Below are 15,184 nucleotides of genomic sequence, written 5' to 3'. Positions count from 1 at the left end.
CCTCAAAAAAAAAAAAAAAAAAAATAGTGATTTGATGTTTAAGAAGATTTTTAGAAACAACTGATCCAGTTTCTTTTTTTTTGTTTTTGTTTTTTCAAAAACCAGTTTCTTAAGGTGACTTCAGTAAGAGAGCTGGTTTGAATCACCTGGCCTATCACTAGTTAAGGTCGAAATCTCCCAGCATTCTGTTATATAATATATCCTTAGTACATGGTCTTACCTTGGCAATAACTGCCCCAAGGTGAAAAAGTTCTATGGTATTCTTTGAATAGTAATAGCTCTTCTTGGTAGTACAGAGGAAGTATAAAGGATGAGAGTTCGTTCAAGTTATAGTTCCTGTAATTTACTCATTCTATGACCCTGGACAACGATTTGTGTACAAAATTGAGTGGGGGATACAACATCTCCACATATACTAGAATATCAAATGAAAGAATGCAAAAAAGCTTGAAAAGGCCTACAAAACTGGCCAGGCGTGGTGGCTCATGCCTGTAATCCCAGCACTTTGGGAGGCCGAGGGAGGAGGACTGCTCGAGCTCAGGAATTTGAGACTAGCCTGGGCAACATGGCAAAACCCTATCTCTACAAAATATACAAAAATTAGCCTGGTGTGGTGGCATGCACCAGTATTCCCAGCTACTTGCAAGGCTGAGGCATGAGAATCCCTTAAACCTGGGAGGGGGAGGTTGCAGTGAGCCAAGATTGTACTTCCGCACTCCAGCCTGGGCAACAGAACAAGACTGTCTCAAAAAAAAAAAAGATAAAAGAAAAAAACACCCCACAAAACTAACAAAAATTATCATTCTCTTCTCTCTTTTCTCTGCCCCATGGTGAGCCATTCATCAATGGCTCTAAGACACCATGGCAGGCCAAAGGTCAGTCGACATTTCAGGTCACTCATGAATGGCTGGCAACATTATACAAGACACGGTATTTCCAGGGTCAAATAAAGAGATACCTATTATCTGTATTTTAAAATATTTCTGAATACACAGTGTGAATGCATGCAAGTATATGGGAACACACCCAAACCCTTTCTCCCTCCCTCCCTTCCTCTTATGGGTAGCTAGTTAGTATCTGAGGTACCCCAATCAGGAATGCATACCCCAGGTGTGGCTATTACAAAAGCATCAGCTACAGCTTTGAAATCTATACTAGAGGATTCCCTCACAAGTATAAAGGATGGTAGAAATAATTTTTCTGATGAAAATAGAATTCAATATATGTATGTGTTGGCTCGAAATACTGTACAGGGTTCTCTTAACCTTGCATATATATGTGGGTTATAAGAATCTGGCAAACCAGGCAGCCTGACACTCTCTGCAGTGGCACTCTGGGCCTAGAACTCTGGTCCTGAGTCTGGACACTTAACAGAGGATTCCATCACCTGCGCCAATGAAAAGTTTAGATGTGTCCTGTATTGAGAATTTTTCTGCATCTGTTTCTACCTAACCTTTGATGTGAGATACACATCCAAAGGACAGGTTGGGGCTTTTCCCAGTCCACAGGAACATGCTGAATGACTAACTTTTGTGCCTGCTTGCTAATGTTCTTATCTGCTGCAAAATTTAGTCTGAGACTTGACTTTATTGTTACAGATCACCTGGTAGCATAATTTTAATATAGGAAGTTACCAGTTTCTACCAAACAAAAAACTTGCACCATTAGGAGCCACAAAATCAGTTCAACTCAGTTTGCAACAATTGTGGTGCATCAAATTTCCTAAATGAAGCCTGTTGGGACATAACCTCAAAGCAGGAATATTATGATTCTGATCAAGCTGATATACATACTTGCCATCCCAGGCCCTCCAAGAGAAAGGCTGTTTCTCTTCAGTGGGAAAACCACAGGAAGCTACAGAGACAGCCTTGGGGTGTGGGTTTTGCTGGGCTGGGGCGCCTGCCAAAAATACCATTGTTCTGTCTCTTGGCCCCTAGAATGCAATGATACCTAAGCTTTTTTTTTTTTTTTTTTAAGTGATTTCCCCAAAACCACCTGGACTCTGTATTCTACTCAAAATGATGTCATTTAAAGAATATCTGTATTCAAGGGACTGTATGGGAGGCAGCTACCCTACTTCAAGTAAATGCAAACCAGAAATATTTGCATTTTCAAAACAGTACTGTCTTGGATTCTTAGCAGCTGCATGTCCCTGCCCTCCAAATGTTTTTTAAAATACTTAAGCTGAAAATTAACCAAAATGGGAGATGAACTATGTTTGTCATAAACAGTTTCTTGAGAAAAAGCTTTTAAACTCTCAACCCTCAGCCTGCATCTGTGCTAAAGGATACCTAGAAGTTGCTCTAGCCCACATGACTTTCAAGATGCTACAGTCTGAAACATGACCATAAGAAATACATTCCTCTGGGTATCAGAATTCCCTTTTCAAAGGACAAGATTTCCAAAGACAGCCTGAAGGAGCCTAACCAATCAGTCCTTGAAGCTGCTAAAAATTTAAAGTGAAATTATTTCCCTTGCTAAACAGTACAATGGAATTCTATGCATATGAATTAATCCTACCGCATCACTGTCTGAGAGATGATTAATATGGTAGAAAAGTGAACAAGAAGTTGGAAATCCTGGACTTCCATGTAATTTCTCTGAGCCTGCTGCTTCTCTCCATCTGATAGACTGGGAAGCACTCTTGGTAGCCAATTCATAGGACACTGGAAAGGGATACTGGGAAAACATCCATAAAATGACGCCAAAGGAACAGAGAAATGCTGTAGCACTTGAAAAGATTAAACCAAGTCCTCCCTGCCCATGTTGCACTGGCTTCCAACCCATTTATAGCTGTGGTAGAAAGAGCAAGATGATTGAGGCTGTAAAAAAGCTTCCAAGAAGCAATGTGGGACAGGGACAAGAACAGCTGCGCTGGCAGGCAGCAGGCATGACCCTGAGCCCAGCACTGCCATGCTGGTTCTCTTCTGTCCCTGCCTGTTAACAGCACAGAGAAATTCAGAGGGAACACAGACAAGAAACCTCTCCCAAGATTTATGCCAGCTCATCTAAAGTCGTAGGCTTAACATTGGCCACAGATACCTGCACAGATCTTCAGCCTCCAGGAAATGAGAATTCATCCTTCCCCATCAATGCATGCTCCGGGGAACATGAAACCTAAGCTTCATTTCGGTCAATAATTAAGCTCCTAGATTTAGAGCTGACATGAAAAGAAAAGGGAAAAGGAAAGAAAAAGACAAAGAATCTAAAAACCTGCACATTAGTATTTGCTCACATCTCGAGGCCAGGCCCTTTTCTGTTCCCCTCCTTTTTTGTCAACTTCTAAAGATGGAAAGTTTTTTATGGCTGTAAATGACAAAAATGAGTGTATTCAGGAAAAACAATGGGAATGGCACCTGATCTCTGTTCAGACAAACGAGCAATGGAAAACACTGACAGAGTGCCAACTACATGGCACCCATCACACGAGCTCTTATTCCATCTTCATGGCTATGGTACTGCAACTACTTTATACCTGAGGAAACTGAAGCTCAAAGTTCGAGATACTTGCGTAAGGTCACACGGTTAGTGGGTAGCAGATAAAGCCAGTGCTCACTGCTGCTGCACTAGTCATATCAAAATGTCCTGCCAGCTCTTAGCTCAAAAGATGGAATACTTTTGAATTCTCTTCTAACTTTCTCACTTGTTCACACCCATGTGCCATTTTAAGCCCTGCAGTACTTTAAACAGTTTAAAATTTTCCTACAAATTGTTCATTCTCTTTATTCACAACACGCAGCTTCAAATTACTTTCCGGAAAAAAAAAAAAAAATCAAACCCACCCACAAAGGTCAAAAAGGTACCACAGCTGAGGCTATCACGAGGAAAATACTGTGAGAGTGGAAGCAGTTTCCCAAGGAGAACATATCAAACTAGCACAGCCTAACAGAAACATGCAGTCAACCCCAGGAAGCACTGTGAAAGGGTCCATTTGTTGGGACTGCAGTCCTTTTGCTGAGTGGGATAGGATGACAAAGGTCTCATTTTCCAGGTATACTTTCAGCGCCTATTGGAATATTCTCAAAAATATGCAACTAGTGAGTGATTAGACAAAGACAGCAGATATTGTTAAATCAAACTCTTGCTCCTCCAATAGAGCTGGAAGACACACACGGTTTTGTTTTCTTACTCTGACATTAGTCTATTAGCAAGTCATTTTGCACTCTTTTAAAAATCTGTGTACCTTATGATTAAAATCAATCTTCCTTATCAGTCTGGTCAAATTGAACTAATGAAAATATTGTACTCAGGCGTATTAGCAATTTTATGGAAGGTTTTACTCAGGGAACAAATAAATGGTCTTCTTTAAGAGCGATGTTGATTGAGCTCACATTCCACTTTTGGGATACGTAGGAAGTTTCAGCACAACAGTGAGTAATTACAACTTGCCTCAATCCCCACTTTCGTTACCCTCTCCCTTCAAGGCCCTTTGTGGAAGAGCTGACATATAAAGAAAGGAAAATGCAAAGTACAACTGAGAACTAAGAGAAATCCAAATTTTTCCCAGGCCTTCACACATAACACAAAAATATGCTTTTGTATGGATTTCTGTGCCAAGTTGGAAGGCCAATAGAGTTCTTTAAAATATCCAAATGCTTCAGTGAATCCAGAGTTAATTACAAAGACACCTTAGTGGCCTAGACTTATGACAACAGGTGAGTTCTGATTACGATCTGTAGTTCTCGTGGGAGGCTGAGCATATATTCCAATGATACTGCCCTTACCCAAGACTCTGCTGAATGCACACTTGTGTACTGTCAAGATGGCTCCTCTAATTTGCAAAACTTGCTCATGTATATTCTCCCACTGACTGTTCACATTTGGCACACTTGCAGTAGCTTAAGGCCCACACAGGCGGTATTTTCCCATTTTAGTCTGATGGCTGTAAATTCAAAATGTCTAACTTTGGTATGTGATTTAACCAGTCACATTAGATATTCTAGAGAAGAGAACCATATAGGTTTTTCTGTCTTAAAAAAAGCACTAACAAAACTTTCATAATGAAAGAATTATGTAAAACTAGAGAAGGTCAGACACTCTAGAAAACTAAGATTAAGTTAATATCACTATCATAAATACAATGTAAGATGTTATATGAACGAGTCATAAGGGTAACTTCAGGAATAAGATATTCTCAAACAGTTATTTCACATCTCCTTTTTTTGTTTTTTTTTTGAGACAGGGTCTCTCTCTGTTCCCCAGGCTGGAGCACAGTGGCATCATCTCGACTCACTGCAACCTCCGCCTCCTGGGTTCAAAGATTCTCCTGCCTCAGCCTCCCAAGTAGCTGGGATTACAGGCACACACCACCACGTGTGGCTAATTTTTGTACTTTTAGTAGAAACAGGGTTTCACCATGTTTGGCCAGGCTGCTCTCAAACTCCCGACCTCAGGTGATCTGTCCCCCTCAGCCTCCCACAGTGCTGGGATTACAGGCATGAGCCACCATGCCTGGCCTATATTTAGGTATTTAAAACAATCTATTTAAGTAGTGATATATATATTGTATAAAGCCTGTGTAAGAGCTCACATGTCCATAAAAGCTTTCCCAGTTCCAGCTGATGGTTCCCTTGTTTTAGCAGCTAGGTACCATTTACAAGTCCATGTTCCTCCCTCCCTACCTTACAAAGTTATTGAGGGTATAGGCAAGAGGATGAAGATGAAAGTACTATATAAACAAAAAAAAGAAAGAAGGAGCCGGGCACGGTGGTTTACACATGTAATCCCAGCACTTTGGGAGGCTGAGGCGGGCGGATCATGAGGTCAGGAGATCCAGACCATCCTAGCTAACACAGTGAAACCCTGTCTCTACTAAAAATACAAATTAGCCAGGCATGGTGGCGGGCGCCTGTAGTCCCAGCTACTCGGGAGACTGAGGCAGGAGAACAGCATGAACCCCCGGGGAGGCAGAACTTGCAGTGAGCTGAGATGGCGCCACTGCACTCCAGCCTGAGTGACAGAGCGAAACTCCATCTCCAAAAAAAAGGAAAGAACATGAACAGTGGCTAGTTGGGGACCTTTGCCCATCAGGAGTCAAATCAATGCACCCTACTAGCAGAGGGAGAACTAACCCTTTGAACTCTGAGCAAAGTTAGTACTGTCCTCCATCATCCAGTTGGATACAGCTGGGCCTAAAGAAATGAAATAGTTGACCAAGAGACTACACAATCTCAGACACAAAAACTAGTGGCAAATCAGCCCCTGCATCTACCTTTACTACAGTTGAGGAAAAGGAGTCCCCAGAGAGAGATTGTGAGTTCCCAAAGCCGTAGGGGCAGCCATGGTGGGACTCGTTACAACTCTAATATCCCAGTATCTCATCTAGGAGAGCTTGGGAGTGGTACCAAAGAAACACTCAGAACAATGGTGCTTTACTAGGATCCGCAGGCATATTTCAGGGACTTCATGAAGCCTCTGAAATTGTCTGTAAAACTGCGTGGCTTTGCTTTTTTTTTTGTTTTTGCTCTTTTTTTTTTTTGCTCTGTTGCCCAGGCTGGAGCACACGATCTCCACTCACTGCAAGCTCTGCCTCCCAGGTCCATGCCATTCTCCTGCCTCAGCCTCCTGAGTAGCTGGGACTACAGGCGCTCACCACCACACCTGGCTAGTTTTTTGCCTTTTTAGTAGAAACAGGGTTGCACCGTGTTAGTCAGGATGGTCTCAATCTCCTGACCTCGTGATCCACCTACCTCGGCCTCCCAAAGTGCCAGGATTACAGGTGTGCGCCACCACATCCGGCTGGGTTTGCATTTTTAAGGGGAACAGTGGTGACTGTTTTCATCAGTCTGAACATAATCCATGACTCAAAAATATTTAAGAACAGGCTGGGGGATAAGACTAGAAGTGAATGAGATTAATTCCAAACTAAAAGGAACCCAATTTTTCAATACCCTGAAGACTATGCTTGGGCCAGGCTGCCAATGGAACCATCTAAGGAGAACACAGCCCTAAACTTTCTGGTCTGAGTGGCAAAAGGGATCCTGTAAGAAAAAATTTGTCTGGGAAAACTAGATGTGTTTGTGACCACAGGTGACACGGAAAGGAGTAATCATCACAGGCTCTAACTACTAATTAAGTGGTCTTAAAAACCACAGGTCAAAGTAACAAGCAAGGCTGCGTTCTCTGGAATCATGGAAAAGGTTTTGGCTGTCATTGTCAAGAGACATGAATGCAAGGTTTCTGCAGCCTTTCAAAGCCAGGGCAGCCTTGGCCTTCAAATCCCTGATTCAATCCCTCCCATTATACCTGTGTGTGGACAGTGAGCCCAGAGAAGGCTGCATGTATCTCAGGAGACCTAATGCGATCACAGGGGTCTTTGTTTTCTTATTTCTGATGTCAACACCAGTCCCAGGAGTGGGCAAAGGCCTTGGTACTTGGCCACAGGGAACTGGATACACGTCAGCCATTGTAATTTCCCTGGGAAACAGAAAATATTTTCCCCACTCTATGGATGAGGAAATAGAAGCAAAGGGAGAAATGTCCAAGGTTTTTCAAGGCAGTGAAGAGCCAAGAGTTCTGAGATTAAGGCTTGTAGCTAAATACTCCTCACCAGCTCTGGTTGTATATTCCATCTCCTTTTGGGAACCAAGCAGTTCTAGAGATTGGAGAAAACACTAGTTGCTAAGGACAAGATGTGGGATACATTTTACACCACACGACCATACATATGGAATCCATCACACATTAAAATAGAAGATTTGAGGCCTTGCTGGGTAAATGAGATAGGAAAAGAGAACCTGGGGGTTACTCATCATTTTCCAAATCAGAGATTTATATCCCTTTTGGAAAGGAGAAGGAAAATCTGGCTGTGGCCCAGTTTTGAGTAATATTTGCCACTGAGAAGCTGTATGCAAAGATTCCTGGCACAGGCTGTGGAGAGCTCTTCCGATTGGGCTCTGGCCAGTCCTTGTAAATGATTGAGATTTAAAACCCTATCAAATCTGAGAAGCAGGGAGTATCCTCAATACAGCCCCATAAATCCCTTATAGTAGGAATGTTCAGGGAAAAATGAAGTCTATGTATAGCTATATACATATACATATATATTTTACGTCAGAAGTGTCGACATCACTAATTAACAGTGACCTAAATGGCTGGATCGTGGTTATTTTCTTTCTTAAATATGTTTTCTGATTTTTCTGCAATTAACAATCCATTGCTTGTGAAATAAAGGAAATATAAACTATAAAAGCTAATAAAGTGTCAATAGAGAGCCAGAACTTATCTCATTCAACTGACTCATTGAAGAAAAGAAATGGAGGCAGGCAGAGTGGGGGAGCACCTTGCTTGCGGTCACTTGGCAGTCCAGCAAGGGATGCAGAGCCAGGACCCTGGAAATCCCCTGACTTCCTGCCTTCCACACCACCCTGCTGCAGCTGCTGGATTCCTTAGGCTAGGAAACCCCCTAAAAAGCTCAGTGCTAGGTGAGCAAGAGTTTTACACGGAATTGTAAAATTCAAAACAGCAGCTTTAAGCATTAGACAACATATACCAGATTCCAACTCTAAGGATGGCCACAATTAGAACAGCACTCGCAAAGACAAGAGGACGATTTGCAGAAAATTGGTTATCCCAGGCTCAGCCACAACTGCTCTACCGAACAACTTCATAACTGTGCCATGTCTTGTTGTCTCTGGCTGTTACACATGCAATTCTCCACCGCCTGGAATTCCTCGTGTTCTCTCCCCCAGGTGTTTCTAGAAACTCCTACTTGACCCTTTAACATCAACTCAGAAGTCATCCTCTGCAAGGCCTTCCCCGGTCATCCACATTTACAAAATTAATTGGTATTGGGATGCCATAACAAGAGGACAGACCTTGCTGTAGGGCATTTCACAACGGAACAGATCATTACTGGCTTATGAGTCTGCCTCACCCTCTGGATAGTGTTCCTTGAGGACAGTGGCTATTTTAATCATCTTTGTATCTCTGGCACACAGCAGGGACTCAAGTGTCAGTTGAATTAAATGAATGTCTGCTAACAGACACATGGTAACAATTTAACCCTTCCTTTCAAATCTATGATTTGCATGTCTTCCAAGTGGTGCATTTGCAAAGCCCTTAGGTGACAAGTTGCTTTGGCACAGAGGTTTCTCTTAAAAAACATTTAAGTAGCTGGCCGGGCACGGTGGCTCACACCTGTAATCCCAGCACTTTGGGAGGTCAAGGTGGGCAGATCACAAGGTCAAGAGATTGAGACCATCCTGGCCAACATGGTGAAACCCTGTCTCTACTAAAAATACTAAAATTAACTGGGCGTGGTGGCACATGCCTGTAGTCCCAGCTCCTCAGGAGGCTGAGGCAGGAGATTCACTTGAAACCAGGAGGTGGAGGCTGCAGTGAGCTGAGATCATGCCACTGTACTCCAGCCTGGCAACAGAAAGAAACTCCATCAAAAACAAACACACACCCCATTTAAGTAGCTAAGCTGACTTTTGGTATTTCATGCTTCTTTTTGGTGGGGGCTTGGAGGCATGAGCATGACTTGCTCTGTCGCCCAGGCTAGAGTGCCATGGCATGATCTCAACCTCCTGGGCTCAAGGGATCCTCCCACCTCAGTCCCTCAAGTAGCTGGGACTACAGGCATGTGCCACCACACCTGGCCAATTTTTGTATTCTTCGTAGAGGCAGGATTTCACCATGTTGCCCACGCTGATCTCGAACTCTTAGGCTCAGGGGATCTGTGCACCTCAGCCCTGCAAAGTGCTGGGATTACAGGTGTGAGCCACCATGCCTAGCCTTTCATGCTTCATAAGGAACAAGAAAATATGATAGAAGAAAGGTAGGATTATATAATATCAAAAAATAAATGGGCAGGCTGGCTATGACAAAGGCCAAAACAAAGTATGATATACCAGCTGACACTTATTATTCCTACCCAACCCTTACCCTATCACTCTTCAAGACATATGCCCAGATACACACAGAAAGCTAATAGCAAGTCACTTTGAGGAGTTTAATCATAACCCATCAACAGAAGAACCTACTGCACAGGCAACACCAGAATGAGTGTATTATTAGGGTTGCTAATCACTAAAATCTCAAGATCAGGTTTCTGGGGACATCTTGCTACATCTGCGCGGGTCCCAGATGGTATGCAAACCAAGTTTGGAGCCTGATTCTTCATAACAGGCTGTTCCTGCAATATCACAAAGGTTGCAACAGAATTGTGCAACAAGAGCAAGAATACTCTGCATGCAGTCTCCTCCAGCATAGTCCTGCTCCTGACTCTGCAGGTCTGAAAAAAGGTTTTGGTCAACTTCTGGGTCCCAGAAACAAGGCTATTATTGCATAGAACACCTGAAGGTGCCTAGCTTTACTCCTTATAGAGAAGGACTAGTCATAATATACAACATACTTCCCCTTCCCCCAGAATTGATTGGGAAAGGGTACCTTGAAACTTTCTGGAGTGATGGCAGAACTCTAATATCTTGATGGGAAGAGTATGGGTTACATGGGTGTATACATTTGTTAAAATTTAGAGTTGTTTTAAGATTCATACATTTCACCATATATAAATTTTACCTAGAATAAAAGAACTACACACAAATAGGAACTCTAGATTCTGGGTTTATTTTCTGTAGCAATATGGGCTAGCAATTTTGAAACTACTTCCTGTGTATTCTAGACTTCAACAAGTGAGTAAACATATCCAGGATAGGGCTGGGCGCAGTGGCTCACGCCTGTAATCCCAGCACTTTGGGAGGCCAAGGCGGGCGGATCACGAGGTCAGCAGTTAAGAGACCAGCCTGAGCCAACAGAATGAAACCCTGTCTCTACTAAAAATACAACAAATTAGCCAGGCATGGCGGCAAGCGCCTGTAATCCCAGTTATTTGGGGAGCTGAGGCAGGAGAATCACTTGAACTTGGGAGGCAGATGGAGACTGTAGTGAGCCAAGATCGCAGGTTTCTCACTGTTGAAGGTAGTCAGAAATACGGAAAACAAAAAAGTAGCATCACCAAAAGGGATATAATATATATAACTCCCGACATGAGGAGACAGCATCACTTCTTTGGTATTCCTACCAACAATTCATAACCTGCATCGAATCATAGGGAAACATCAGACAAATCCACATTGAGGGAAATTCTACAAAAATAACTGGCAAAATATCAAAACACCAAAGAAAGACAAAGGAAGATGAAGTAACTTTTCCAGAATGAAGGAAGCCAGAGACACGACAACTAAATGCAATGTTTGATCCTCAATTGGATCCTGGTCTGGGAGGAAAAAACCTATAATGAACATTAACTGGTATAAACAACAACATTGAATACACAGACTGTGGATTAGAAACTAGTATTGTGCAAATATTAAACTGCCTGAATTTGATAAGGGTAAAACGGTATTGTGTTTAGGTAAGAGAATGTCTTTGTTCTTTGGAATTTACATTGAAACATTCAGTTGTAAAGGATCACAATGTCTCCAACTTACTCTCAAAATTTCAAGAAAAAAATGGGGGAGGGGAAGGGAAGGATGGGGGTTTGGAGGAGGACAGCACATATGCATGGGGCAAAATGTTAACAATGGATGAATGTGGGTAAAGTGCATACTGGAGTTCCTTGTACTATTCTTGCAATGTTTCTATTAAGCTTAAAATTATATCAAATAGAAAGTTACCCAAAAATACTCTACTGCCAAAAAATATTTAGGTGAAAGTCTAACAATAACAAAGTAATTTAATGCACTACAGGGAAGTCTTCCAGGAATATTGATTTTAAAAACTGTACTTTTCCCTCTGGTAGTAATGCCACAATACTCTAGGTTAGCTTGCAATTCCTTTGTAGAAGTAAAGAGCAACTCATATAAACTTCAAATAAGGTCTTTTGAAATTTCATTGACAAATACCATCTGTTTAGAAAGTTCTGCAAGACAGTAAGTAGAAACTGGAATGAAAGTGACTCCTCACTTTCAAAGTGACACCCACCTCTCCCCACCATTCTTCAGTATTTTTCCCCTAAGATGGAACAATTCACCTCCTTATGTGCCAACCTAAGATCAAATAGGATAAGAAATGATTTGTGGGTAAATGTTCCAACTTTTCTGCTTTAGAAGCAAAGCACTGTATTCTTCCCCATCCTCAGGCTACACAGAAAGCTCTCGCTCGTGTGTACGCGTGCTCTCTCTCTCTCTCTATATATATATATATGTATGTATATAATAGTATTGCTTTGCTTTTAATAAATAAGGTAATGAACAAGTGTTTTACTATCCAGCAGAACTTATTCTACTTCCCCAATCTGTCTCTATTTGTGGTTAAATCAAGACACAAGCATGGCCTTGATTCTGGTGGGGAGGAGGAAACATACTGAAAACTACAAAAGGAAAAAATTACTTCATGAATGTCAAAGGATACACTTTTAAAAATCATTTTTAGCCCCAAAGAATCTTTTGAAACAATAACAACTATGACATGACTCTGTATAAAATGTATTATGCTAAATATACATTAAGAAAAATTCACATACAAAAAAATGAAAATGTAATTGGATTTGTCATTTTAAAGTATTACTGTTGGGTTTGCAGATAATAGAGAATGACAATCTCCTAAGCGAATAAAGAAGGTAGCCAAGTAAGTAAATGCTGCATTTCTACTGTAAGGAAATACGTGCACCAATGAAGCAACCTTTCCAGCACAAAAGAAATTTAATACCCAGACCACATGAAAAGTGATCGCTATGGGAATAGCACAGCTGTAAAAATCCAAGTCAGTTTGTATTAAATCGTCCAATATGTTTATGTAAAGCAGGACTCTCAGAATAATCACCAAGAGGAAATAATTTTGCTAACAAAAAAGTGATACCTGTATTTAATTTAAAGCTTACAATAAGTGTGAAAGAAAAATGCTAAGCTATTCTCTTTTAAAGTATATAAGGAATGCCCAGTTAGTTGGTATGCTTGTGATTCTTTTATAAACAGTATCTCAAAGGCTAATTTAATTAGAAATAGAACAAAATAATGAGTGTTTGCATTTCACTTAGAGCACCCAATTATCTTTATTTCATTGACTAGCCAGACCAACATAAAGCTATAGAAAACCTTCTGGCACCTGTGCCAAATGATTTCAGTATGAAAATTAATACTGCCAAGTTATTTTGAGACCAGTTAGCTCAACCATTCAAAGAAAAAAAAAATCTACTCCACTAAAGATGTAGTATATAATCCTAAAACTTGCATTTCTGAAGATGGAGGTGCATGCAGACAGACATCCTTGAGGCCCTGGCTTGAACAGATATACCTTAAAGGAAACTATAGAAAGAATGGGCTCATGGGTAACTACTGACAAAGTCTAAGCCTGAAATCTCAACATAGGCACTTGGGATGCATAATAAAATGGGTTTAATTTACTTTGGAAGCAAAAAAAAAAAAATTAGTCTAAATTTTTGAGCATCTAAATGTAACCAAATTTATCAACATTGCTTGTCAATTCTACATTCAATTTTTTACAGAAACTGGTCAGGATTGTGCTTCCCATAAAATATAGCCCAAGTACAGTTTTCAAAGGAAGCTCGTCAACTCAGAATAGAGAAAAACGTCCCTAGAATTCTCTTTCTTCCACAGTGGCAGACGGATGAAGGCTACACAGAAAAATAGTCCCAAATTATAACTGAGAAGCCACAGTTGGGGATTAGTGGCCAACAACATTATTTTGTATAGCACTTCAACATGAAAATCTTTACTTATCAGCAATCATGAGCCTTAAAAGCCCAGGTCAAGTCACTGGGCATTAGAAGGCTGAAAGGGACACTTGAAAGGAAATCAGCTATCACATATAGTGAACATGTAAAAGTCACTCAGACGGTATCTGAAAGCCTATTAAAACATGAGATGCCATCACTGTAGTTTTGCAATATATCAGCCGTTTCCCATTATGATGGCTAACATACCGGCTCTATTTTTAGAGCTTCTGGAAAGATCAAAGCTGAAGGAGCCCTTTTAGTGGCTCCCCATCCAGACCCCTAATCTCTGTTTACTTTTTCTTTGTAATTATGTGGATCTGCAGAAGACGCATAGCCAGGGCTGCCTCACTCTCAGAGTAATGCTTTAAAAAATTGCTCTGTGAGGGTCCCTGCTAGGAGGGAACCCTCTGGGGAGGAACAAAGAGCAATAAAGTTCAAATTCAAGACAAAATTAGCATGATGTAAGTATTGATAGAGAGTTGAAATATTCTAACTCGTCTCCCTACACATTTTCTCAGGCTGGTTTTAAACCACTGTGAGAATGAATACGGATCCATGAAAACAAAGTCCTTTCTGAGTGTTCAGACCCCACCCTTCCCCCACAAAAAGCTCTTAGTTGGTTTCAATGGCTCTGGCTGGTGAGGCTGTGGTCAAATGTTGATCGGCTCACTTTTAAAAACAAGTCACTCCAATACAAAATGACTTACTTTGGAAGAACAAGCTGTACATTTGTCAAATGCCAGGCTGACGGGAAGGACGTTATCAAACCGTGACAGAAATCCCCGGATCTAAAAACAAAACAAAACAATTCACATCAAACACACAATGACCACATCTATGAAATGCATGTCTGGTTTCTGACAAGAAGTAGGAAATGATTAATATGGCGGTCCGGATAGAGATTATGAGCAAAATAAGTTCAAAATGAGTATTTTCCCTTGTAATTAGTTTGCAGAAGAACTACATTAGGTCCTTTATTCCATTAGGAGCCAGGGCTTACAAGCTTTTCAAATATTTCTGACCTAAAAACAAACTGACTATAAAATACAAAATGCAAGCTGTAGTTTCTAAAGTATTAACAAACGTCCCAAAATGTAACAGGTCCACTGGTATACTCAACAATTAGCTCCCACGTGTGTTCCAGTGAATATGGGATAAATACACATTTCTACGACATGATTTTGGGTGGGGTCTCACAAGGAAAGACGGCCTGGGGACTGTGGAAGGCAGAAATGGCCCTAAGCATATATCCAGTTATTTGCTTAATTTGGAACAGATAGAGATAAAATGTAAAACATCATCAGATTTATGGAGAAACAGCACCACCTTGAGCATAAACTTCTGGACTACAACTGAGTTACATTTCCAGAGTATCAGCTATAATTAGGTTTCACAAACTATGATTGAAGTAATTTATTCAGAACATTATACCTCTATATACTATACTTACACCAAAGGGGGAGTTTTAAGCTGTTCTATATATCATAAAAATACGAATGGTAA

General features: G+C 41.0%; 1 protein-coding gene across 1 annotated transcript in view; it reads right to left on the bottom strand.

The window, feature by feature from the left end:
- Positions 1-15,184, bottom strand: part of ATG7 (autophagy related 7) — a 144,971-nt gene that overhangs the window by 34,709 nt on the left and 95,078 nt on the right. The window contains exon 17 of the mRNA XM_011952509.1: positions 14,389-14,469. Within this exon, the coding sequence (XP_011807899.1) occupies positions 14,389-14,469 (81 nt within the window). The remainder of the gene's footprint in view (positions 1-14,388; positions 14,470-15,184) is intronic.

Source organism: Colobus angolensis, unplaced genomic scaffold (assembly GCF_000951035.1).
Source record: "Colobus angolensis palliatus isolate OR3802 unplaced genomic scaffold, Cang.pa_1.0 Scaffold34, whole genome shotgun sequence".
NCBI classification, from domain to species: domain Eukaryota; kingdom Metazoa; phylum Chordata; class Mammalia; order Primates; family Cercopithecidae; genus Colobus; species Colobus angolensis.
The sequence above is the reverse complement of the archived record's forward strand: the minus strand, read 5'-3'. Positions and strand labels throughout refer to the sequence as shown.